At 47.0% G+C, this 27057-nt stretch overlaps 2 protein-coding genes across 3 annotated transcripts in view; one reads left to right on the top strand and one right to left on the bottom strand.

Annotated features, from left to right (window-relative positions):
• LOC126571590 (cadherin-86C) overlaps positions 1-27057 on the top strand; it is a 108106-nt gene that overhangs the window by 72961 nt on the left and 8088 nt on the right. The window contains exons 3-12 of one of the 2 annotated variants that reach the window (XM_050230372.1): positions 16714-17036; positions 17139-17383; positions 18650-18733; positions 18814-18939; positions 19031-19180; positions 19268-19382; positions 20936-21128; positions 21195-22620; positions 22694-22824; positions 25426-25516. In XM_050230372.1, coding sequence (XP_050086329.1) covers positions 16714-17036; positions 17139-17383; positions 18650-18733; positions 18814-18939; positions 19031-19180; positions 19268-19382; positions 20936-21128; positions 21195-22620; positions 22694-22824; positions 25426-25516 — 2884 coding nt within the window. The remainder of the gene's footprint in view (positions 1-16713; positions 17037-17138; positions 17384-18649; positions 18734-18813; positions 18940-19030; positions 19181-19267; positions 19383-20935; positions 21129-21194; positions 22621-22693; positions 22825-25425; positions 25517-27057) is intronic. The other variant, XM_050230282.1, reaches the window with a different exon arrangement.
• Positions 3660-4223, bottom strand: LOC126572498 (uncharacterized). Its single transcript, XM_050231899.1, has 2 exons — positions 4087-4223; positions 3660-3970 (listed from the first exon to the last, which is right to left on the bottom strand). The coding sequence occupies exons 1-2, from the start codon at positions 4100-4102 to the stop codon at positions 3738-3740; spliced, it is 249 nt and encodes an 82-aa protein (XP_050087856.1). The 5' UTR covers positions 4103-4223; the 3' UTR covers positions 3660-3737.

Here is a 27057-nt window from a genome sequence, read left to right on the forward strand (position 1 = left end):
CGCACCAGGCACACGACGACTGGGGTGCAAGGTCTGGACGTTCGTTTCGTACCGTTTTATGAGCCAACAGTTTTATGATTTAGGGATAGGGTTTGAGGGAGAGAGAGAGAGAGAGAGAGAGAGAGAGAGAGAGAGAGATGACAGGGGGATTATGATGTATACCTTGCCGAGCAGGAGCTCAAAATGATTGCACATTACGCAATTGCATCCGTTACTGTCTGTTAGGGTGCCCTCGCGAATCAGATCAGATAACAGATACGCGGTGTACCAGTATGAAATGAACCATTTTGGGTGAGCATGAACGCAGTTTTTTTTTTTTTTAATGGAAAAGTTAAATCATATCTGATTCAAAGCACTGTCCATTGTTGGAGACACCTTTCATCTAACTTTCAGGTAGTTTGTGGCGAGGTAGCCAAAAAAATTGTTGATCTCGTGACCAAAACCAGTCCGAGACCTACATGGTCTGTCGCAAAGTAAGCAGGACTTTTTGCATAGGAAATTTTCTGGTAGTGCTATCTTAATGTGGGTATTTTTGTTTGAAAGGTGCATCTTTTAGGCACTTTCAATCAAAATTGCAAGCCATTTGGTCCACTGGAAGCAAAGTTATTGAATTAAAGTGACAGTATGTTTTGGGTGGTCGGTAAAAAAAATGATAAAACAAAAAAAAATCACCAATATCACGTTTAGCTTTTAAACTCAATAAACCGTTTACCTAATTGATGCAATAAGTTTGTTGGTGATGATTGTCTATCCAGTGGTAAAGTTTATGAGTAGTAGTGCGCGTTTCCAAACCGGTCGTGCAGACCTCGACGACAACCTTCACGCCGGGCTTAGCCAAATTCGTGATTACGCCAGGAAGCATCGAACGAGCGTGGGATTTTCTTAAATGAAAAATATATCAATTCGAAATCAAGTCGAATTCTGCAAGAATATCGTGAAGCAGGGAGTTGACGCTTGTTGCGCCCATAATGCGGTGTCACCATGAACACTTAGCACTGTTTTTTTTTTTTTTTTTTTACCAAAAACTGTATTTTATCAAACAATCCTGCCCCGTACTCACTTGATCTGGTACCCTAGGGCTTTTGAGTATTCGGTAAACTTCATTGGTGGCTGAAAGGAAAACCGCTATGCTGACATTTTCAGGCCCGTTCAGCAAGCTTCTAGCGACCACCCACAAACACAAACTGTCACTCTAGGCGCCATAACTTAATTTCCAGTCAACCAAATGTCATGAAATTTGGACTGAAACTGTTCCTCAAAAATGCACCTTTCAAATGCAAAATAACATACATTAAGGTAACACTACCAGAAACTTCCCTATGCGAAAAGTCCTGTTTACTTTGCGACAGACCATGTAAATGTTCACTTCTTTGTAGGACTTGCAGGGCTGCTTGGCTAACGCGTGAGCAATGGATGAAAATAAATAATATTCGGAAAGATCCAAGTCTAGTAAATACAGCGGGGGGGGGGGGGGGTATAGCAACTCCTGTTTCTTCTTTCCAAAGCGGTCTGAGCTTGCACCTTGATGTTGTTCGTTGCTCAGCACTAACCCATGATTTTTTTTTTTCATTATTCAATGTGATTCTGATTTTTTTCCCAAGCATTCGGATGCGAATCCGGAGTTTCAGTTTTCTTCAAATGGAAGCAAAAGATTAATGCTGCCAGCATTTCGTCAATTTTTGGAACAAAAAGTGGTCATTTTTAACACGATGCCAAATAGGATCTGTCTTGTTAAATGATTTTCTGGGTATGAGGTATGATTAACAGATGTCCAAACGACAAATAAAAAAAATTAGTTATGATTCGCTTACACCAAACATTCACGCTTGACACATGAATGCGTAGAAGCTCATTTCATATTGGTACACCCGGTATGTGAGCCTCAACGAACAACAAATGAAAACTCCTAGAAAGTTGATTAAAATCGTTTGCAAAATTATCAAAGAAAAACTATAAAAAGAGGAAACAATGAAAAAAAAAACAGAGAGCGAGAGAGAGAGAGAGAGAGAGAGACAAAGAGAGACAGAAAGCATCATACATAATGTTACCGGCCTGGCGCCCTTTTAATCGCTGGCGCCGGACAGTTATGCAAAGCAAATCGCTGCGGTCAGGCTCTGCGTTCCCCTCGCGGGTTATTAACGCCCTTCAGCCATCAAGCTACCCCTGTATGGGTATTACCCCCCCCCCCCCCCCGGGGAGGGTTAGTCTACTCCCGCGCCACTGCGCTTCGTCCTCGATCGTCCTCGGCTCGATCGACTGCATCCCTGCTGATGGCGCCGCGCGCGACACACAGGCACACATACAGTCGCACGTGCACTGGCTAATGAGCTGCCAAAGTGCTCAGCTGCTGAGGCTGCGCAGGACGCGCGCCCGCGCGACCTTTCCCGCGTGGCGTATGCAATGGCATGTAAGGTAGCCGAGCATAACCCCCCCCACCCTCCACCTGCCTGACCAACGGGGTGGGGGGCAACGCGTCGTATCATTCAAATTTACAACGAAATCAGATTACGATTGCGACACACACACATCGGGGTGGGAAAGGGGTGCCTTTCAAAATGGCGTCACCGCGCGTCCACACCCTACCGTTTCTTACCCCACCGGTGGCCCGCGTCTCGTCTTGTCCATATTTCAAATGTCAGCCATCGAGAGGGGGTCAGTCTCTCTCTCTCTCTCTCTCTCTCTCTCTCTCTCTCTCTCTCTCTCTCTTTCCCTCTTTCTTTCTTTCAGCTCGCAAATGGATCACTGCGCCACACCAAGGAGACATGCCTGGCATGTCAGTGTGTGTGTGTGTGTATGTGTGTGAGAAAGCGAACAAGATTAACGGGGAGAGGAGGAGGAAGGGGGGGGGGGGTGGCATGTGGGGACCAGAAGTTTGCCGTTGGTCGAAAGGGTCTTTGGACTTTGAGTGCCTGGCCCGGGGCCCTGGCGCGCTGGCGCGCTGGCAGAGCAAGGAAAACTGTAAAGCACCCCCCCCCCTCCCCTGGCACCCGTTTGTGTATGTGTGTGGTGGCACCGCCGGGTGCCAATGCTTTCCCTTCCTTTTGCACCACGCAAATGTGACGCAACACCCCGCGAACGATCCCCGATCGAGCTCCACAGCTTGGTTGTTGAGGAGGGTTAAAAAAAAAGGGGGAGTGGGAAGGGTGCCTGGGGGGTAGCTAAACCAAAGAGGAAGGGTTAGAGACTGCTGCTGTTTCGACGGGACCCTTTGGGAACGACCCCGTTCGCTCTCTCTCTCTTTCTCTCTCTCTCGCTCTCGGCTACCGGTTTTGCCCGGGGGTGGACCAACCCTTAGGAGCAGCACTACCGACGCCCACTACGGACACGCCACCTCCGGGGGGGGGGAGCGCATAATGCGCCCTGTGCGCCCTCGTATGTAAATTGTAGATCGTTAATCGCTAACCCCCTCCCCCTCATCCCCATCCGCCCCCGCAATATCGCCCCCCCTCCCTTGAAGGGTTGGCCTCCGAAGGGGTAGCATCCCCATCCGCATCGCGGATCGTGCATTCAATGGAAATTTCGGTGGCGATCGCCCGTACACCCGCACCCCAGCATCCCCCGCAGCTGCACATCCCCCTGGGCACCCCCACCCCCCCCCCCCCCCCCCATCCCCCCACACAGACAGTAAAAACGTCACTCGGACACACCGGCATTGCTATGCTGCTCGGGATGGCTGGATGTATTTGCTGGATACAGGAGCTAGAGCAGGGGGGGGGGGGGGGGGTGTGGTGTGGTGTCTAGAAGAGGGAGGACGCGATACCGCCGGCGACACCGCCGGCCCCGAGCGCCGTCCTTGCGCCCCCACCCAGCGAGTGGTGCGGTGCGTTCGCCTTCTTCGCCGCCGACGACGCCTTCTTGGCCGACGACAGCGATTGGGCGTTCTTGCCCGGATGGGCCTCACCTTCTTTGCCGCAGCACACCAGCACCACCAGTAGCACCAGTAGCACCAAGGCCATCAGCTTCCGGAGTCCTGGCCGTGGAATTTATCAGAGAGAGAGAGAGAGAGAGAGAGAGAGAGAGAGAGAGAGAGAGAGAGAATAATTGCAAAAAGGGTGCTTGTGGTGATTACGAATCCTGCTTCTTTACCTGCGTAAACTTTCATTTTGGATTGCTTGCTTCCTCTCTCTCTCTCTCTCTCTTTTCCGCCTCACAGGAAAGGGGGGATGAATGGGGTTGAGTGCACCTTCTATCCTTCAGACCTCTCACGCTGCTCTCTGTTGGTGCTCTGATGGACTGGGATGCGCCCTATATAGCGGGACCCCCCCCCCTAGATCACGCACGCAGTGCTCCACCGGGCATGTACACAGCTGGCATTGTGTCTTATGGGGGTTGGTTTTTGGGGGGGATGTTGGGGTAAGGGGTGTGCAAATACACGGCGGTGATTGACGGCACCAGCACCACAGCTGGCGCGCGACTGTCAATTAATCTAACGCGACACCGCGGAGCCGCAAACGGCAAACAGCCGTGGCAGGGTAGGAAGAGGTTGCTGGACAACAAAGTATAACGCTCGCCAGCAGCAGCAGCAGCTGAACAACAACAACACCGCACGTGAGCGTTGCTGCTTCGGTTTCTGTTTTTTTTTCCTGTTTTTTTTTTTTGTTGTTTTTTGAGAAACTGAACTCGGTGACTGCAACGACCCCATCAGCGATGCTGAGCGCTGCGAAGTCCATCAATCGCTCCATTTTGCGCTTGCGACGCTCGCTCTCGCCTCCTTGGCCTTGGGGACACGGTGGCGTCGACCGGGCCGGGCCACACAACCTACTCACCTCACAGCTCACAGACACTTCGGACGACAACGACGACGACGACTGCGGCCAAAAGTCCGACCGGTGAAGGTCGCCTTTTTGCCAGCAGCTCGCCCGCGCGTGGGTGGCTCCGTTCGCCAGCAACACACAAACACACAACGCATCCACACACATACATACATGTATTGATGTTGATTTATGTACAGCAGTGAGTGAAACCAACAAAATGTCGGGACAAAAATTTTGCAAATCAGTTTCGAGTGCTTTTCGTTCTGTTAGCCTTTTGGTCAACGAATGGTTTATCATCGGGGAGAATCAAGTTCGGAATATCGGTTCTAATGGAGTCTTATTTTTAGTTTTTCTTTTTCATAAGGTATGCAGCCATGCCGAATTGGAAAAGAATTTGAAAGGCCTTTAAGGGAGGGGCTTTGGTAATTTCTGGTCAAAACCAGAACTCAACTTTAGCGATTTTTTGTGACGCAACCATTCAGCTTTAGTTTTTCAAGTGAATTGCATATTAAACTACCATTTTTGAACAATACTTAGTTCTATTTTGGAGAAGATTTGATAAAAACTTCATCCATGACATCAAATTTCCGAAGGTGCGTCTGCGATAATGCACTTTTCCCGGTGCCCATCGTAGCAGCATGATGGGTCATCAGATAAATAAAAAACCAATACTCGTTTGAAAGATTATAGGTTTGTCTAGGTAGCCCCGGAGAGTTTTTGTAGAATTTCCTATTTTTCGATTTTTGGCAGATTTTTGAAGTTGAAAAAGTGATGCTTTTTGCGATTTTGCCAGAAAAAAACGAACTTTACAGATTTGTTTAGAAAAAAGTATAAACAATTTTCATGAAATCTCGACGGGACTACCTGACAAAGAGTGTAGAGGTTATGTGTACCGACTTTGAAAACGCGTTGGTTTTCGGGAAACGCTCTTCAAAGTAGCGAGCTCTGCATGGAGCCATATATGAGACGCGGATTTGCAAAAATCTGTATCTTTGTCAGTTTTTCCTCGATTGATCCAAAACTTTTACACAATACTCTTGAAAGGATCAGCATTCCTGGAAAAAATGTTAGAAACATGTGTTAAAACAAATTTAAATACCGAAGCCCCCTCCTTAAACAAAAGGCCTCATATATGAAGTGTTGGACTAGCGATTCGAGCTGTAATTCATTTCTGTACATCCGTATAAGTCCGGCACATGCACATGATGCAGTTTTTTTTTGCGGCCAACTTTCAGGGCGGGCGGGCGGGCGGGCGGGCGACACCATTTCTTTTTTTCTGAAAAAATCCAACAAAAAAAACTGCTATCCGCTTGTAAAGCAAAATGATGAGCTGGAACACTGCAGACCCCCGAAAATATCTGCCAGCTGTCGGACGAGCGGTTTAGAAATGGAAACAGTTTGAAGTTTGGTTGCAGTTTTTATTATTATTACAGAGTTATTGAACATTAAAATAGGTATGCACCTGATGGCGTACCCTGTATATACATTTTTAAAAGAATTACATAAGGGAAATTAATATTTGTAAACATGTCCATAACATATCTCACACTCATATACCCAAAACCTGTCACTAGCCCGCCACTATTAGCTTGCCCAAAATCTGGCAACCGGCGGGGAAGTCGAGACGAAAGTCGATTAACGCGACCGACCGACGCGCCCCCGCACTAGGAAAGGTCATTAGGACATTTGACTTGGGGAGGGGGAGGGGGGGGGGGAGGGGGGGGTTGATAAGATCACGGAGAGGAATTTGTGACCGTACCTCTACATACATCTCCACCGACACAAACAACAACCACAACAACAACAACGCCAAATCCGCTCGAGTGCAAGCTCCCAATGTTACCCAAAACGAAACAAAAAACAAAAAACCACCACAACCCCCCGCCCAACCCAACTTACGCTCCCCTTGGAATGTGGTGTCTTTTGTTTTTGTTTTTTGTTTTTTGTGTTTTGTTTTTTCTTAATCCAGTGTGTGTGGATATTGGTGACAACGAACGAGCATCAGCGCTTGGCATTGATTTGAGCGAAGGGAAGGAATCGAAAACGAAAGACTTCAACGACGGGCACAGCGACGAAACCTACGCTGCCGCGGGAATGTTGCGAGCCCGGTTTGCTGCTGCTGCTGCTGCGTGCGTGCGTCCACCCACGCCATCCGTCGGGCGGAGCTGACGATGGAAGAGGACAGAAAAACGTAGCACGCAGGGTGATGAGGGTGGATACTGATAACGTCAGTACCCTTTCCGCCCGGGGAGGGCGTTACGACGATGTTGATGGCCCCAACAACGACGAAGGTCACGAGGATCGCAGAAGGATCATCATGGCATCATGAACAGGGCTAGAGGCCATCCCCGGGGGGGGGGGGGGGGTGCTTTCCCGGGGGCCAATTATTTTAATGAAAGCCACGCCGACCACCGCCCCCACCCACCTTACCATCCTGGAGGAAGCGGCTAACGGTTCGGTTGTCGCTGTCGCTTTTCGGTGGCTTTCGTGGGGAAGATTGCTGCTGCTCACTACATGACCATCATTTGAATAAAATGTAAGCGGCAGACCAGTAGCCAGTACCCCATCCTATGGGGCCTGCGCCGTTCGGCCGAGTGGGTCTGATCGATTGATTGTGGCCTTTGCCCTTCAGCGCACTCCGCACTGTGGCTCCCGTGGACGCCAGATTCTTTGCTAAGATTCTAATCTGCTGCGATTCTTCTCCGCGTGCGCCGAGTAAGCTCCCCTGGGGACCGCACGAGCAGGCCTAGGTCCGAGCTCTCGTTCTCTTTTTCTCTCTCTCTCTCTCTCTTCCCCTTTCTCTCCCTTTGGGGTTACATCGATGGCGGATGGATGAGCCATGCTGATCGACCGAAGAACAATAGCTCGTTACGTTATACGTGGTGGTTTGCCCGCGGTTTGGTGGTCTGAGCATGCCCTGGGCATCATCATTATTGCATCATAATTAAGCAGCATCCGAACAGTAAAAGAGAGAGAGAGAGAGAGAGAGAGGAGAGAGAGAGAGAGAGAGAGAGATAGCGACTCCAAATTGGTGACCATATCCGGTCGCTAAGGTCACCACCGACTGTGGGGTGGGACCGAGCACCATTCCACGAATTACTCTTTCTCTTTTCCCCTCTCTTTCCGCTCTCTCTCTCTCTCTCTCTCTCTCTGTCTCTCTCTCTCTCTCTTCTTGAATCGGCAAAAACGAAGCCATTTGGATGTCGGCGTAAGTGTTGAGAGGGTGGGTGTGGAACGGGGGTTGCTTCAATACAAAGTTCAATCAGTCACGCCCCGACCAGCCACCCCATCATCCCCCCATCCCCAGCACACACACAGGGTGTACCATAAACAAAAAAAATGAGAAAATCCTTTATCGAAGTTTAAAGCCAATTTTTGTAGGTTTTCTACTGTTTTAAAACATCTAGAATGACTCAATGTTTCATTGTTTATCAAAAACGAACAGAATTAGTGGAGTTGTCGGCCTGCTTTCGCAATGAATTTCTCCAAGCGGCTACGAATGCGTGAACATATTAAATAGCCCATCCGGTTTAATTTAGAAACTAGAGGGCATAAATTTTTCGACACAAAAATTCATATTCTTCTTTAACCATATTTGAGACCATTTAGACGTATGGCAGGGGCCTTCATCTTGCTGAAACTCAACATTTTCTGGAGTGTCTAAGTTTGCTTTAATCGATGGTAAAATGTGTTCCTTGGAAGAAGTGATATAAACATCAATATTCATTTTTTTTAAACATATATGAGGACGGACGAGCCGCACGTTTATCAATATTCATTTTAATATGGGATTTTATGAAAACTGGAGGCATTTTTTGAAACCATTAGAGACAATTTTGCTCCCAACATCATTATTCCAGCGGGGATCTTGAGAGTGGACTTGAATTTTATGTTCTCTGAAACATTCTTAGTCTTTAGAAGGGGGCGATATGAACTTATTCGTGCGGGAATTCGTTGCTGGATCAATCGTGATAAAGTGTTTCATCAGAAAACACGACGACCAGTTTCTTCGTTTTTAAAACTGCCAACATATGCATCGAACGCATCATATCGCAAGATGTTTTATCCTTCCAACTATTAAATTACGCCTCACCTCAGCTCTAGAGGTTGCTTTTAGGTCATATTTCGCCAACCGATTCATGGAGGATCTTGAGATATTCCTCTCTATTGCAAGCTTGCGCATGGATTGCACTGGATTTCACTTAACTTTTGCTCTCGCCGATCTTAACACTTTTTCAGTGCGCTCAGATCGTTGTCGAACGCTTCCGTTTTTCTTTGACCTTGGTCCTTTATGAATAGAACGTTTAAGTCCTGTAAACAATGCCAAGATTAAATCCGAGAACCGCTTTTATTATTATGAGATTTTTCTTGCGCGCGAAGCAAACTCGACACCTGTCGCCTTTGAGTACATTTTTCCGAACAAACATCTTTTGCACGAGTATTTTTTATACATCATTTGATAGATATGAGTCTCACGAATACGTCAATACCCCATACTGCCATACTGGTGTTAGAAGAAAGTCCAAAACAGAGCAATCGAAAACATTCTCATTTTTTTTATGGTACACCCTGTACACATCGTGCATCGAGGCGAAATTTGAATAGACGGGATTAGAGAAACAGTGTGAGAGAGAGAGAGAGAGAGAGAGAGAGAGAGAGAGAGAGAGAGAGCCTCCTGATGGGGAGGTCTTCCCTTCCCCGGGGGTCCAGGCTCCGGGAGGGAAAAGCGTGGAAAGTGGCGGTAGCGTGGACTTCGCGTCGTGCCTGTATCGTTCGATGACGTCAACCAGTGGGGGATGAGGAGCGGGGTTGCGGGGGAAAGAAGGAGGAGTTGCCACACGACCGACGCGAGCCTCGTCCTCGGCCGCGATTCTCGCGATTCCACCGACGGATAAGGCGCCGATCGTATCGAGCGCTACGCAGAGATAGAAGCGTAAGAGAGAGAGAGAGAGAGAGAGAGAGAGAGAGAGAGAGAAAGAGAGAACACTGGTGCCGTCGACATTCTTAACGGTACACCGGATACGGATTGTCGGTCCCAAAAGGTTCGATTCCAATGGTTCCTACTGATTGATGGAAAAGAAACGGACGAACCGATCGTTCTATCGCGTTGCCAGTGGTGCGTCACTCGGGTTCGGATTCGTCACTTAACGTCACCAGGAAGGATGCCCCTCATTCCACTCGCTCTGCTGTGTGTTCCAGGAGCGATAAATGACCTTGCACCATGCTGCAATCCGTCCGTTTTCTAGAGGAAAAAAGGGGACGGGAGGGGGGGGGAGGGTGGTAGGCGATGGTAGGTGGTGAGCTGTCAGTTGGGCTCGGAAGGGCAGCCCAATGCAGGGCCAAAGGTTGCCTCTCCCATCCCCTTCTTCCCTTATAGCAGCCAGCATTTCAACTCCGCTCCCTTCGCTATCATGTGAACAGTAGTGTGAACCCGGCACCCCCGCATTACCCATCGAAAGCCCCTCTGCCCCGGGGCCCCGGGGATCATGTCGTTGGCCGTTGACGTTGGCCACCCGTACAGATACAGTGGTCGACATAAGTAAAAGCCCACCTCTATGGTCCACCACATTTTCGCCTTTGAATTCGTCATTTTCGGTGGCATAAGGCTTTGTAATTTTTTTGGCTAGAGGCTCTAACTTTCCTCCTTTTCCAAATCACTTGCTTTGAGCTTGATAGGTTCGATAGTCTCTTTTTGAAAATTCTTTATGTGCGAGATGGTTGATTATGATTGTGACAAAAATAAAAGCCCATTTTGCAATAAATATTATTAAACCCCGACAGAGCCCTGTGGTTACTGTATCGTTGATACAGCTTTTATTTACGTCTGTTTTAATATTTTACGTGTCCTCCATCATTGTTTACACATGTTAAATCCACTTATCCTAGCATCTCCCGTGGAAAATCGATTCCGCGCGGGTTGTTGCACGTGGAATGGGTGTATCGAAGGACAGAAGACTGTGTGCTGATCAGAAAACTGCTTGTTCGTCATTGTTTGGACCAAGTACTGCAACAGAAATTAGCAGAATAGTTATTATCAATAAGAGGGCAACTAAATGACATCTTAATTAATCACCAATCATGTTCTAGGTTAGAAGCTTTCAGTTTTCAAACTCGGGCGCCCTCGGAAAACGGATGATTGGAAAATAGGAAAAAACAATCTTTCCAGAGATAAGAAATCATCAAAACTAATGATCTATTCAATCATAGAATCCTGATTTCGCTGTCTTATTTTTGAGAGCGAACTGTGCCACAGAAGATCAGCACAACATGAGTGCAGGAGTGGATATGCTAAAAACGCTTCCGTTTATCATCCCCAATTGAGCTGAATCGTTTTAATGTCACCCGGAAATGTGTTATCAAACTTCAAGAAAGGCTGAAGAAGTAGTTTATTGTTTATCGAAACAACAATTAAGGCATTTAATACAATATGTCGATGGAGAGTTTGGTGAACCGTCAGTTACCGGACGCAAAGCGATGGTATGGAGCAGTTTTTCCGTTAAATTAGAATGTTAAATCAGCGAACACAACAGTACTGGGGCCTACGAAATTTATGTTGACACCAGAAAGGATTCATTGATTTATTCAATCAGCGTATGGGCACGCGAGGAAGCAATTTTGTTGAGCTGTAGGAAAACGATTTTCAACGTATCGCTAAAACCATAAGCTCTTATTTACATCCTCGTCGTATTAATCGTCTAGAATCACCTTCTCAAAGCTCAGGTTGAGAATTGACGAGAATTTTAATTTAAATTCCCGTTATGAACGATGTTTGTATTAATAACTATAATTTTACGAGGCAATACAATGAGAATAATACCCAACATAACTGAAACCATGTGAAAGCCATGTCAAAATAGTTACAAATGAAAATCCGGGGTATGAGTGGCCCAATACGAATTGTTAAACATGTTTCCTTGCAGGTGGGCTTTTGCTTTTGTCACATTCGTGATCGACCATCTCGCACTTAAAGAATTTTCAAAAAGAGACCATCACACCTATCCAGCTCAAAGCAAGTGATTTGGAAAGAGGAATGTTAGAGCCTCTAGCAAAAAAATCACGGGGCCTTTGTGGCCGAAAATGTCGATTTTACAGGGGAAAATATGGTGGACTATAGAGGTGGGCTTTTGCTTTTGTCACAATCATAATCAACCATCTCGCACTTGAAGAATTTTCAAAAAGAAACCATCAAACCTATCCAGCTCAAATCAAGTGATTTGGAAAGAGGAAAGTTAGAGCTTCTAGCAAAAAATTACAAGGGCTTTGCCACCGAAAATGACGAATTCAAAGGCGAAAATGTGGTGGACCATAGAGGTGGGCTTTTACTCATGCCGACCACTGTGTGTTCCCCCGGGGGGACCAACTCCAACTCCGCCGACGCCGATGGCCGATATCGCCGGAATGGAAAAAAAAGGGGGAAGAAAGCATATCACGGGGGAGGGTGGAGGGTGGATTTGGGGGGGGAGGGGGGGGGAGTTAAGAGGGTGTCGCGGTCGGTCGCCCAGGCCGTCGATGGGAACGGAAAACCGGTTTGACCTCGACCTCTTCGCCCTGTTGCTGCTGCTGCTGCTGCTGCTGCACGACGCCCAGTCCGTTAGTCTCCGTTCTCCGGTCTCTCTCTCTCTCTCTCTCTCTCTCTCTCTCTCTTTTTTTTTTCCCTCTCACACACAAACACAAATACCGAACGATCGATCGATTGCGGAACTGTGCTACAAAGCGCCCAAGGGAGCGCCCGCAGGCCTCCCCTTTCAGAGGCAGCTGGCTGGTCATAGATTACCCTGAAGGCGGTGGAGTCGCTGCGCCCGATCACAAGATCACGAATACCCGCCACGAATCGGCCAAAACACACCGCAAGGATCTGGATCCCAGATCGGGGACGAACTCGGCTCCTAATTAATTGCTTACCCAGACAACCGCCCGGCCGCCCAGGGAGGGCTGGTTGAACGACTCCATCCAATTAATTAGCCAGACATCATCGATTCATCATTTATGCGATTCCGGCTCTCTCTCGCGAGCGCGCGCGCCCTCTCTCTCTTCCTTGTGTGTCCCATTTCCGGTATTCCAAACAGAGCGCCCGTCACGCCCTTCTGTTGCGGCGGCGGCGGCTGCAGCGACATCAACACCGCTAGAGGGCGCCATAGTGACCGGAGTGCACGGATTGGATTGGAATTTACAGGCCTGTCTCGTTCTCTCCCCCCCCCCCCCCCCTCCCCATTCGGCCTCGGTTTCGGCTCGGCACAAACTTCTTTTCGCGTAGCTCGCGTCGCCCCGCAGAACCGTCGAAACCGGCGGCTCATACCACCTCAACACCTCCAACACACGGGGCGAGTAGCTAAGCCAACAGCAGCAGCAGCAGCAGCCACCGTTAGGCGCTGCGGTCTTTGTCGTCCGCGAACCGGCGAGACCACCGCGGGGCATTCTGGTTGCCTCGGCGATCAGATAAGATAGCAACGAGTGAACGAAGCGATCTGAAGGGCCGCGCTTGCGTGAGACTTCTCTGTTCTGCGGAGGAGACGGGACAGTAAGTGATGGCGGGTGGGGGGGGGGGGTGGTGGGCGGTCCACTAGCCTCGGGGAAGTTGAAGGTAAAAACGCGGGGCCCGCGGTGACAAATTCGATTGGAACGGGACTGACTGCGTGATCGCTGGTTCGGGGAGAGGGATCGAGGGTTGTTTTTTGTTTTTTTTTTTTTGTTTAGGGGAAGGGAGGATAAAGGAGGAGAGGTCCCAGCCGGCGACAATGCGACCGGCAACGGGGCGCAGCGGGGGTAGGGTTAAGACACTATAAGCCCTTCACGGAAGGTGATCCTCAGCCAAGAGTACAAGACAGACAAAGAGAGAGAGAATTCGCAGCAGCGAGAATAGAAGGAGGAGGAGGAGGAGGAGGAGGAGGAGGAGGAGGAGGAGGAGGTAGTTGACAGCTTCATGATCCACATGACCCAGCGATCCAGATGTTTCATGCGATCGAAGCAGTTCCTTCAAACTGCAAAGAGAGCGAGAGAGAGAGAGAGAGAGAGAGAGAGAGAGAGAGAGAGAGAGATAGAACAAATTATCACGAGTCCGGTTAATGGATTGCCACCCTTTGCATAACTCACACCTCACTCACGCGTCCCCGTTCAGCTAGAGCAACACGCCTCTAAGCAGCAGATTCTCAACCATCAACCTCCCTGGAGCACCCTCCCTTCCCTGGCTGCTGAATGTTGCCACAAAAATTAAAACATCAGTATCGCGTTTATCCTCTAAGCATCCCGAACGGGTATTATTTTCGTGACGATCTAAACGAATGTCCGCAATATCGATCGTCGATTTAAATGCAATATCGTCAGTGTTTCACTTCAGGTCTTCCCTGTCCAGTGCGTAGGCGTCACGCTGCAACGCTGGCTTGTTATTTGCAATCGTTTTACTTTCTACTAATTCTCCTAGCAAGCTTCGTTCTCCGGCGACTCTTCATCTTTTGTGTACAGGGTGAGGTAAAACAAAAACTGCAACACAGTTAAAACGCCATATCTTTTTCATTTTTGATTGAATTTTATTGAGTAAAACCAAAACGTGTCGGGAATTTCATTCAAGTTTTAGAATCAGTTTAGTTTTTTTTCCGGTATATTACTTTTTGGATGAATTATGGTCTTGAGACACACCGTAGAAGAAAGCATCGCTCGCTACCCGCAAGGTGCTTTGTGGCCTTTTTGGCTCATTCTTGGAGACGCGTTTGCTCAAGCTGATCAAAACTATGTTATTTTTTAGGTCTAACCTTGCTCTATAAAACACCACAAACGGAGAAGTCCTACGCATTTTATTTTCATAGCTGTGATTGACAGCCAATGAAACATGGAAATGCATTGTGAATCGTTCCGTTTTCGCCAATCTCATGTCGCGCTATTGCTTTTAAATAAGATACAGAGTCCTGTTGCAATCTCCCGGGACTTTCACATGAATTGTTTGCATTCCTAGGACTACAATGGAGCTTCTAATAGATTTGGCTGATGATTTTATCTCGGATCGATCGAACAAAAATATGCAAAAAATGGCATGTTATCACATCTCAAACCCATTATCAAACCCAGCTTATGCGTCCTGGTGGCCAGCCCTGGAGGATGTAAATCATCAGCTGACTTCACTGGCAACTAAACCCCATCATTTTTTATATCACAATCTACTGGATAATGCAGGGGATTTCATCGAAGAGAAACCATGTTTGGAATCCGATCACTTGCGGCCAAGGAAGTTAGGCTTCTTGTACGGTGAAAAGACCATAATTCATCCAAAAAGTAACATAGCGATAAAAAATTAAAGTGATTCTAAAAGAGTATCAAATTCCCGACAGTTTTTGTTTTACTCAAAAAAATCCACGCAAAAATGAAAAACATATGGCATTTTAACTGTTTTGCAGATTTTTTTAGCTCACCCTGTATAAAATGTTGGATGTATAGGTTTTAGTAGCATCATAAAAATGAAAGCGGTTTTTTTTATTGTAATTTCTTTTTACAGTCCACAGCTTTTGTTTTCCGGCGGGTGGATTAACGGTGGCAATTTACTTTGTATATTCACTTTAAAATTTAAGTACCTTTTAGTGCATATGTTGCCACACGGCCCTTTCCTATTAAAACACACGACATCTCATTGTAGGGGATCGTAGAATCATATACGAATGCGACACGATGTGCTACTCTGGCCATTAAATAAGGGGATTTTTGATTTATTTCGAAAGTCCTGTTTTATACCTCTTAATCAATTTCGTCACCTTCAAAGTAATCCCTCCCCGATGCAATGCACTTGTGACTACGGATTTTCCAGTTTTGGAAACAAATGAAAAAATCGACTTTAGGGATGCCCTTCAGTTCCTTCTTCGCATCCGCTTGAATCTGTTCTCTCGTTTCAAAACGGTGTCCCCGAAGCGGGTTTTTTTTTAGCTTTTTCAATAGCCAGAAGTGACATAGTGGTTAATCAGCATAATACGGTGGTTGTGGAACGATATAAGTTGAGTTTTTGATGAAAATGTCACGGAGAACCATTGCCAGTGTCGCTGCTACCAACGTTACCCAGCCGAGTTCTGACGCGTTTGAGGCCCAACACATTTTTCTAAATGTAATTGACGAATTATCTGAATATGCCAACGTCATCAGCAAGGTTTCTAGTTGTTAATCGTTGGATTTCCATTACCAGATCGTTTGATTTGTTGGGGATTTGTTTATCGATTGGCGTCGATGGTCACCTAGGACGTTTGTCGTCTTCAACACGTTCGTGGACCATCCTGGAAGTCTTTTGACGATGTGTACACATTTTTATTTAATTAAGCGTAGTCACCAAAGGCTTTCTGCCTCATTCTTTACCTATCCGCAAACCAAACTTTAAGCAAACTCTTTGCTGCAAAATAATCGTCAAAGCGAAAACGAAGAATGCACTATGAGTAGCTCACAAAAAAAAATCATATCTCAAATACTAATCATTATTTTGACTTGAAGCCTGTCATATGGCTATCAATCATAGTACTGACAACCTACAAAAAATACGAAAATTAAAAACAATGGTTTGCACGAGCATATTGAGTACCGAATCCCCTTATTTAGTGGACACAGTAGTAATTGAGCAACGGGGAGGATTCGCATTAGGTTCACGTTTACGATCCTGTTACTGATCCGATTCGTTCTGATCTTGATAGCGTTGCTGCCTACGGCTTTCGCATTTATGAATACTTTCTCGTTGTTTTTAAGAACCTTAATATCCATTTTCAGCCATAAGCAATTGAAGCTGAGAGCGTGCTGCATAATCCTTTTTGCAAGCTTTTTTTTTTTCTTCTTCTGATGTAATGACTCCTCGAAAATCAAATATTTTTCATTTCTTCACAAATAGTTCATGCTGTACTCAACGTAATGTTAATAAAATAAAAACCTCGCTGCCTCGCTAACATCTTTGACCACTGTGACCACTGACCCTTTACTTCATCTTCTCTTCCCCTTTCCGCAGCCAGGAAATGACGTCCTACCGGGGTGCAGAGAAGCCACCGGCGCGAACGTGGTGCGCTAGGACGCAACAGCAACAGCCCCTGCCGCCGCCGCCGCCGCCGCCGCCGCCGCCGCCGCCACCGCTGCTACTGGTGCTACTGTTCGCCACCCTAACCCTGCTCACCATCGGTGCCCGATCGGTGGCCGGGCTTGATCCAAAGTTCGATCCTTCGACCAGCATGCGGCTCGTCCTCGTACCAACCGATGCCACCGTCGGCTCCGTCATCTACCGGTTGCGGGCCACCGACGACGAGTTCGAATATCCGCTCCAGTTCGAGCTAGTCGGTAAGTGTAGTCGGCGTGTTTTCGTTGGCACATGGAGCAACCCTTGCACGTTCACGTCTAACCCCGTCGTCCGGTTTCTCCCTCTTCACGCACGGAAAACAGGGGATGCGGCCTCATCAACCGTCCAGATCGAGACGCTGCCCTGCACCAAGTTCAACTCGATCTGCCAGGCGAACGTGATACTGACGCGGCGGCTGGAACCGGGCCGCTACTACGACTTCCAGGTGTCGGTGAAGGACACCAAGGGTGGTATGTCGGTGCAGAGCTGCTCGATCACCGCCACCAACTTCACCACACCGCACGATCTGATCTTCCCGCACAAGGCCGGCATCATCATGGTACCGGAGGTAGGTAACGCAGTGGCCTACAGGCAGTAGGTTAACTACTCCAGGATTTCTTCTCTAATTGCGTAGTTTCAGGGTTTTTTTTAATAGATATTTACCAGGGGCGGGGGAGAGGGACTTCGGTAATTTTTGGCTAGAAAAAAGATCCTTTTTTGGCGATTTTTTGTGGCGTAACCATTCAATTTTATTTTTTCAAATGGATGGCAAAACAAACTACCACTTTTCAAGAATATTTGGGTCTATTTTGGGGAAGATTTACTAAAAACAAACTTCATCCATGGCATCTAATTTGGGTAGTCGCGTCTTCACACGGGTCATCAGAAAAATATATATCAATATTCTTTCGATAGACTACAACTTTATCCAGGTAGCCTCTTTGAGTTTTTCGATTTTTCGAATTTTGGCAGAATTTTGCAGTTGAAAAGGTTAGGCTATTTACAATTTAGCCAAAAGAACGAGTTTTACATTATTAATTTAAAAAAAAAAAGTTCCAAGTATGCACCAAAAACATAACAATCAAGGGGTAAGGGGGGCGGAAAGGAGTTATTATGCATTTTTTTGCCCCCTCCTAAGAAACATAGAATTTGGCTCATTTTTCATAGCAACCCTCAGCCCAAAAATGTGTATCACATATCAATAGCTTTGTTTTTTTTTATTCTTCTTTACTATGCTTTTTATATTTTCCAAAAATACCTCCTAGAAACAAAGATATTACGAAAACAGTCGAGCAAGGCAAGAAAAGCACGCAAAAAAAAAAGTTTATCCACCCTCATGTTTTCTATTGTATGCTGTTGTACAGTTTTTACTCCAAAATAATCAATAACCATTTTTCCTCTCAATTTCAACGATAAATGCATCCAACGATAATGCATAAATGCAGTTCATTTAATGCCAAAAACATCTTTTGAGACCTATTTTAGGGTTTTATCGTTTTATTATATATTTTATTTATTAAAAATACTAGAGTGAGGCACCTAAGAAGCGTGAAGAAACGTGTTTTTCTTACCTTGCTCGACTGTTTTCGTAATATCTTTGTTTCTAGGAGTTATTCTTCAAAAATGTGAAAAGCATAGTAAAGAAAAATAAAAAATAAATCTATTCATATGCGATACACATTTTTGGGCTGAGGGTTTCCATGGAAAATCAGCCAAAATCAAAGTTTCTTGTAAGGGGGTGGTTAATTTTTTTTTTTTACATACTGTAGATATGGGTTTTTTACCTCCGCCGGATTTCATCACTCACTCTCCCTCACTCACGATTCCCTTGCAGGATGCCAAGAAGGGAACTGAGCTGGACTACGTGCTCGCCAACAAGAATCCACTGCAGTCGAAGTCGGTCTACTTGGAGCTGTGGGTATGTATGATGTGTAGAGCCGTTTTAGGTGATTCAGCCATCAAACACCAGCTCATACCGGGCCACATGTTCGTCCGCAGGGTTCACCACTGTTCGGCATCCGGCAGAAGATCGTTTCGCCCGAGACAACCGAGGGTACCATCTTCCTGCTCGGTCCGCTCGACTTCGAGAAGCAAGCCATGTACCACCTGACGGTGCTGGCCAATGTGAGTGTAGACCGCGTTTTTTTGTTTTTGTTTTTGTTCTTTCCAAACCGACCACTAACTGCGGAACTGCATTTTCCTTTACCGGCAACAGGGTGCCTACGCGGAACCGGGCCAGGATACGCGGAACATTGCCGGTCTCGAGGTGGTGATCATCGTGGAGGATGTGCAGGATGTGCCGCCAGTGTTTACGGTTGCACCGCCGGTTACGCGGCTCCCGGCAGGACTGATACCGGGTGACAAGGTAAGGTTGATCGACGGCCACTGAATCCGTCCGTCCGTACGTCGATTGCACCTAAACACTGATCCACTGTGCTCCGCTTGTGTGTAGGTACTGCAGGTACACGCCGAGGACGGCGACAAGGGAGTACCGCGCGAGATCCGGTACGGCCTAGTGTCGGAGGGTAACCCCTTCACCTCCTTCTTCGACATCAACGAAACGTCCGGTAAGTAAAAGAAGAAGAATGGACACTGACGATTGTTCAAAGCTTATTTCTATGCGTTAAAAAATGGATTTGTTTCGAGTAGTAACCTAAAAAAAAAAAAAACTTAAACTATTCAGGTTCGGGTAAATATTTTAAGCCCCGTGCGTGCGTCCTTCGGGCAGTTATCCGCCAAATGCATCATGACAGTCGAAAGCCTACATGCGAACATGATTTTGATAGTTTTTTCTTCGCTCTTTGGATCCGTTTTCGCCCGATCTGAATATTGTCCGGTCAGAAAGAGCGCGATCGCTGCGCTTGGCGTTTGCTCGGCACGATTTCGGCCCGGTCTCTTCGTCCTTTGTGGTGTTTTGTTGATGAACGGTGCAACGGAGATTGCAGGCACTTTGTCGTGTACTTTAGTACACTTTTTTGTGTTCACTTTAGAGAATGAAAATAGTAAAATGGTGCCTTTTCGATTGTTGCCATTCAAGACGAGATGAGCGTCGCGGAGTCAGCATCATTCACTGCTTTCGCTATCACGGAGTTCGAGTTAGACTGATATAGGTTTCATTTTAAGAATTATTTATGATTTGATTTTGGAGCGCCATCAGGTGGATCCCTATTTTAAAGTTGAATAACTCTGTCATGTTCCAGCCAATTTTAGAAAAGACCCAGTTTTATTTAGGTTATTCTATGCCATTTATTGATAATCAAGGGGGGTGGGGGGCTTCGGTAATTTCTAGCCAAAGCAAGGATCATTTTTGACGATTTTATGTGAAGAAACTATCAATTTTCATGAAATCTCGACGGGACTATCTAGCAAAGAGTGTACAGATTATGTGTTAAAAATTTCAAATCAATCGGACCAGTAGTTTATACGGCACCGACTTCGAAAGCGTTGATTTTTGCGGAAACGCTCTTCAAATTAGCGAGCTGCATGGAGCCTTGTATAAAACGCCGGTTTCAAAAACTCTGTAACTTTGTCAGTTTTACTTTGAATGATCCAAAAAAATTACACAATGTTCCCGAAAGGACTAGCATTCAGGGAAAAATGATAAAAATATCTGTCACAAAACAAAATTAAATGCCTAACCCCCCGGTTAAGTCAAAATATGATATCTATCAAATAACTGCCTTCATTCGACATTGCTCATTGTTTTGCCACCATTTAGGGAGTAATTTTAGCCATTTCAGCTCTAATATTTGCTTTAAGTTGATTCATAGCTTTCGGTTTGCTGGCATTAACCTTACTTTTCAAATAGACAAACAGAAAAAAAAAGTCCGGCGCCGTCAAACCCGGCGAACGAGGAGGCCACTCCAGTGCACCACCGCAGTTTTCACTAGTGAACGATTTTTTAAAGTGATTGATTACTAAAATGGCATAAGCAGACGGTTCAAAAACTGACCTATTTGTCCAAATCGGTTAAAAAAATAACAGATTTATCTTAACTTTAAATTCAACATTAAAATAGGGAACCACCTGACTGACTCTCTTCTCGCTCTCTCTCTCTCTCTCTCTCTCTCTCTCTCTCTCTCTCTCTCTCACACACACACAAAAAAAAACAATGAAACAGGTGAGATCGCGCTACTGCGACCGCTAGACGACATCCTGGCTCTGACGCACGCCGGCGATCCCGTGCTACTGACCGTGATCGCCGAGGAGGTGAAGGTGTCCCGGGACGAACCACCGGCCATGGCAACCACCGTCCAGCTGGCGTTCTTCCTGCCCGAGCGCAGCAACTCACCACCCTACTTCGAGAACGACCAGTAAGTGAGCTACCCCTGCGTTGTAGCGGTACCGGAACCCACACTAATAATGTACACGATTTGCAGCTACGTGGCACGGCTGGAGGAGAACGCCGCTCCCGGGACGGTGCTGACGTTCAGCGAACCGTACACACCGCGCGTGATGGACGATGATGCGGGCAAAAATGGAGTGTTCTCGCTGACGCTGCTCGACAACAATGGCACGTTCGAGATCGCCCCGAACGTGGCCGAGGGACACGCCAACTTCGTGATCCGGGTGCGCGACTCCGGCCGGCTCGACTACGAAACCGCCACGTACGTGCACTTCCAGATACTGGCGCAGGAGCTCGGACCGGCCACCAACCTGTCGACACTGGTTAACGTGACCGTCTACCTGACCGATGCGAACGATAACGCGCCGGTGTTCGAGCAGGCCGACTACCTGGTCGATCTGCCGGAAAACATGACGGCGGGGACGCGGGTGGTGCAGGTGCACGCAACCGACGCCGATACGGCCGGTTTGGGTGGGCGCGTTCGCTACACGCAGCTCCTCGGTCCACAGAACACCTCGCTCAACCTGGATCCGGCGTCCGGTGTGGTGACGGTCGCGATCAGTAACCATGGCTTCGACCGGGAATCGATGCCCGAGTACCACCTGTACGTGGAGGCGCGGGACGACGATGGCATTGGGAACCGGGCCCTCGTACCCCTCGTCATCCGGCTGATCGATGTGAACGATGAGTCACCGCGTTTCGAGCGGCCCCTGTACGAGTTTATCCTGTCCGCCGATCTCACCAACTTCACCGTGCCCGCCTTTATCCGGGCACAGGATGGGGACGCGGAAGCACCCAACAATGAGGTGCGCTACGAGCTGATCTACGGCAACTACGGTAACCAGTTCTTCCTGCATCCCATCACGGGTGAGCTGCGGGTGACCGGATCGCTGCGGTCCCAGCAACAGCAGCAGCAGCAGCAACCTCAGCGTCGCCGTCGCCGTCGCCGTCGCCAGCTGAGCGCGTCGTCAGTCCCGTCGGAAGTGGTGCTAAGGTCGCCAAGTTCACCGGCCAACGCTGGGGCCGCCGCCGCCGCCGCCGCCGGTGAGCGACAGGCCACGGACGTGTACGTGTTAACGGCCCGTGCCTTCGATCTGGGCGTACCGGTACGCTACTCGACCACCACGATCCGGGTCTATCCGCCCGAGAGCCGGACGCGCACGGTGACGTTTCTGGTGCCCGGGCGTGATCCGGATCGGCGCCGCGTTCAGGAAACACTCCAGGACATTACGGGGGGGCGCGTCATCATTCAGGAGGTCCGGCCGGCCACGGCTAGCGATGCGAGCGATCATTTGATCGGTGGTGGCACCGGCGGGGACACTGGTGGTGGCGATCGATCGGTGGTGATCGCCACTATTCTCTACGATTCCGACTCGGTCGTTGACATTGCCCGGATCCAGCAGCGGCTCTCGATCAATGGGACGATCACGAACATCATCAGCCAGGAGGAGCGCAGTGCGGTAAGTGGTGGCACCGCTGGTTGTGGCTGTTGTGGCTTCCATCCGCCTCATGTGTGTGTCGGTCTTTTGGCAGATCCTGTACAAGGCAGAGAACCGGGTGCTGTTCTGGTTGCTGATCTTCCTCGCGATCCTGCTCGCCCTTGGCATCCTTACGCTGCTGCTCTGTTGTATTTGCCCGTGGTGTCCACTGAACGCGGCCAACCGGTAAGTCAGAGGCACTCAGCTTATCCTCTCTCTTTCTGTCTCCTTCTCTCTCTTTCCTGTTCTCTTGCTCTCCCTCTCTCTTTCTCTCTCTCTCTGTTTCTTCCTCTCTCTCTCTCTCTCTCTCTCTCTCTCTCTCTCTCTCACCCTTAACCCCACCAGTAACCCGCCCCTTTCCCACCCAAAAACCCCCTGGTGCGGTTGTTATCCAACTTCTTTTTGCTGACTTTTAGCTAACTGAGCTACTGCGTCACGTTTGGTCTTTGGAGGCCTTTGGTGGCTGTGGCATGTTGACCTGCACCTACCCTACACTATGTTTCAAAATGATAGCCTCACCCTGTTTTTTTCGATCTCGCGCTCGAATAAAGCGCCCCAAAAATAATTAAAAATACTGTAAATGTTTCTTTCATCGTTAAAAGATGTACCCGTTTGAATTTTGAAAAAATATTAAAAATTGTGGATTTGGGAGCCAAAAAACCAAAAATGTGGTGTTTCATAATGATAGCCTACATAATGTGCTACATAAAAATGAAATTAAGATGGACAACAGTCCATTAGGCTATCAATGTTATTTTATTTACACTCAGTAACTCCTCCTTTACTATTAATTGCCTGGAAATGCGGGTTGGCATGCATACAGCGAGCATGAAAAATGTTGCAGTGCGCAAGGAGATCGCCATGCACTCTTATTAGCTACTTCCAGCTGCTCTATGGTGTCAAATTGCCTACCATTCCCGTAAACATCACTAACTAGCATCCGCCAATCATTCTCCATGATGTCCGCCAGGACATTACATTGATGTTTGTATACCTTAAGTAGGCAAGTGTCGCCGTGGCGGTGTTATTTTACTGAATAAAAAAAATTATTCACGACAGTTTTGCTTCAAATATGGCTCCAAATGGCCTAGCAACACTTCGATATACTATTCACTATTTTATTTGGTTTGAAATAATCGCCAAATTGCTTTGCCTGCTGCTGCTGAACGCCTTTTTGGATTTTTCAAAATTCAAACGATTCAAAATTCAAACGGCGTACCTCTTTTAACGATGCAAGGAACATTTTCAGTATTTTTACAGTATACAGCTTGGGTCTCTTGGGTCTCTCTTCGGATAACGCTAACTCTAACGTGGCATTTGGCAGCCAACCCCAGTCACCAGCCGGCTCGTGTTTTTGTTTTTCTTTTTTGTTTTCTTTGCCAAAAGGGCAAGACACTTTGAGTGCCGGTGCCGGAGGCCTGGTGCCGGATTTTGAAATTATGCGGTCCTGGCTGCCAGTCCAGCCTGGCTGGTTACTGTGCTGCTACTACTTTGGGAGCTCTAGGGCATCCCCGGTACTCGCCCGGCTCACAATGCGCCCGCCAGTGAATATGGCGCCCTAACTTACCCTAACTTTCATTCAACTCTCACTCTGCCTTTGCCTCCCGGCTCTCTGTTTCTCTCTCTGTTTCTTTCTCTTTCTCTCTTTCTCTCTCTTTCTCTCTCTTTCTCTCTTTCTCTCTCTTTCTCTCTTTCTCTCTCTCCCTCTCTCTCACCAACAGCCCATCCGAATCCCTGTATTCCATTGATTTCCAGTGTTGATCTCCCATTAGTGTAGCTTTGAGATTTGAGCATTAGTTTTGTAAATACACACCCACCACTTGTCGCCCAGCATAGACGAATGCAATGTACTGAAATAAGCGTGCTGACTGTGTAATAGCGTGGTGAATGAGCCTTGCATTCGTCTACTGGTACTTTTAGTCATTTGTAGAATCTTCTGCCTGCACCCTTTACCAATGCTCTGCTTTTACTGTTTTGCTGTTCAGCATGTTGTGTGTTGTGCACTTTTGTTATATGTTTTCCACTCTGGCTGTTGATATTCTCCCGGTTCTACGACATCCGGCATGCTTCCATTCTTTCTTTTCTGTGTTTATTTTCTTTCTTTGTTATTTCGGTTTGCTAGTTGATCTGATAAGCGCTGGTTGTTAGTTTTGGGCCATACTTGCCGCCTGGCTGGCTGGCTTTGTAGAGTTTGTAGCGCTTTGGATCGAAGAAATCACCCACACTCACCCACATTCACAGACACAAAAAACATACAGATGTGCATTTGTCAAAACGGGCTTTCCTAATCGGTACAATCGGTACACTTGTGCAGAAGTTCGGTCATATCTAAGTAGCCGTGGAATATAAATACTAAACGCTGATACCACCCACTCTACCCACTACCCGTTTACGGATTAGCACCAAACATGATGAACAACGACAATGTCACCGTTTTTTTTCACCAAACATCCACCAACTGACTAAAACAATACTAAAGTGATGTTTTTCGCATTCTCTCTCTCTCTCTCTCTCTCTCTCTTTCTCTCTCTCTCTCTCTCTCTCTCTCTCGCTCTCTCTCTTTCTCTCTTTCTCTCACTTTCACTTTTTTTTTTACTTTTTGCTCTGCATCTTCAAAATTTTCAATCACCTCCGCTATCTTCTCTTTACAAACATGTCTTTGAATGTTTTTCCCATTCGCTCTCTCTCTCTCTCTCTCTCTCTCTCTCTCTCTCTCTCTTTCTCTCTCTCTTTACCTCTCTCTTTCTCTCTCTTGCTCCCTTTCTTCATGCATACTGTTTTCCTCAGAAAACGAATTCTTCGCGTGAATAACATCGAAGATGATGTACATCTTGTTCATAGAAAGCAGGGAATTGGAAAGCAATCGAAATCCGTTCAGGTAGTTGTCGTACCATCACCATTCCCCTTCTCCTTCCTACCAACCCCCGCACCCCCTCCCCTTGACTACCTCACAAACAACAAAAAATCACCAAAAAGGCACGCACTCCATGCCACCGGCCCCTCCTCTTCTTCCCGTATCGTGGGTGTGTGTGTTTTTTTTTAATGCTTTTGTGTTGCCCCTCCCCACACCATACCAAAGCTGCTGTCTGGGCAAATTGCGCTGGCCGTCGTGTCGACCGTTTAGTCCCGCTAACTAAACCAAACCGCACCAGTGGGTATTGCTTCTAAATTAACGCAACGAGCACGTGGACTGGCCTACGCACACGCCACCTACATACAGGGTTACTGACATGAAGTGTTACCGTTTCGAAACACTATAGCCAGGGATACACGAAGCGTAAACTTTACGCTTCAACATGAAGCTTAGCGAAATGAAGTGTTAAATGTTCTACAATCGCTAATATGCAGGAACAACATCTTAAAATATATAAAAAGATGTTCTGAAATCAACTCATCTCGTCGATTTCTGTTTTTTGTGCCCAGAAACACATGAAATTGAATGTAATTGCATAATGTAATTGCAGGGGCACAAATGTAATTGCACTTGACGTTTCGGGATTAACTTTTATGCGATTATGCCTGCCAACACGAAGCGTTTATGGGTTGCAAAAGAGTGAGCGAAATTTCCGTACCTTTTGCGAGGTTTTTATGGACTGTGATGTTGTGGTTTGTTTTGGTTCACTTCCATAGCGTTTTGTAATGCTATCAGGTACCATTGTATCGATTCATGGAGCGATACACAAACATTTTGTTCATTTTAAGACGACTGAGCTCACCAATTATAGCTGAAGGTTGTGATTTTCTAGCCAAATAAATGCCAGCACAGCTATTATGTTCGAATTACATCACGATAAAAAAAAAATACCAAACATAGACGCAAATGCTTGTGGTAGCTTTTAAAAACTATATTAAACTGTAACTAAAACATTGTTTGGCGTCGATGTTACGAGCGGTTTCAAAGATACAGCAGCGTGAAGTTGGTTATTTGAGATTGGCGCGCAATCGTTTTCTTACGGTCCAACAGTGAGCCCTTTTGAATTTTCTTTTTTTTTTTTTCACCAACGCACTAGTGTATGGCAGCAATCTGTTAGAACGGCAGCTTTGGGTTTTGGGAGCCCCTTTTCACCTCACCGCCCATTCCTAATACGACCACTGACATTCCCCTAGAAAAAAAAAAGAAAAAAAAAACGCACAAAACTAAAACGAAAAACAAACCGAAATCGGACCAAGCTACCAAGCTGGAGCGCTGCGCTCTGTAGCTGTTCGGATGTTTATTATTTCCCCCGTTCCCTTCTCTATATCTTGTCGTTGTTTGTTTGTTTGTTTGTTTGTTATTGCAGTTTGGTTTGCTCAAACTTCTTTTGTTCTTATTTTCTTCCCTCCTTTTTTTCTGTTTTCTCTTTTTGTTTTTTGTTTCTACTTTTTATTTTTTTCTTCTTCTTTTACACCCTGACCAACGCTATCCCGCCTTCCTTTGCT

This window comes from Anopheles aquasalis, chromosome X (assembly GCF_943734665.1).
Source record: "Anopheles aquasalis chromosome X, idAnoAquaMG_Q_19, whole genome shotgun sequence".
NCBI lineage: Eukaryota > Metazoa > Arthropoda > Insecta > Diptera > Culicidae > Anopheles > Anopheles aquasalis.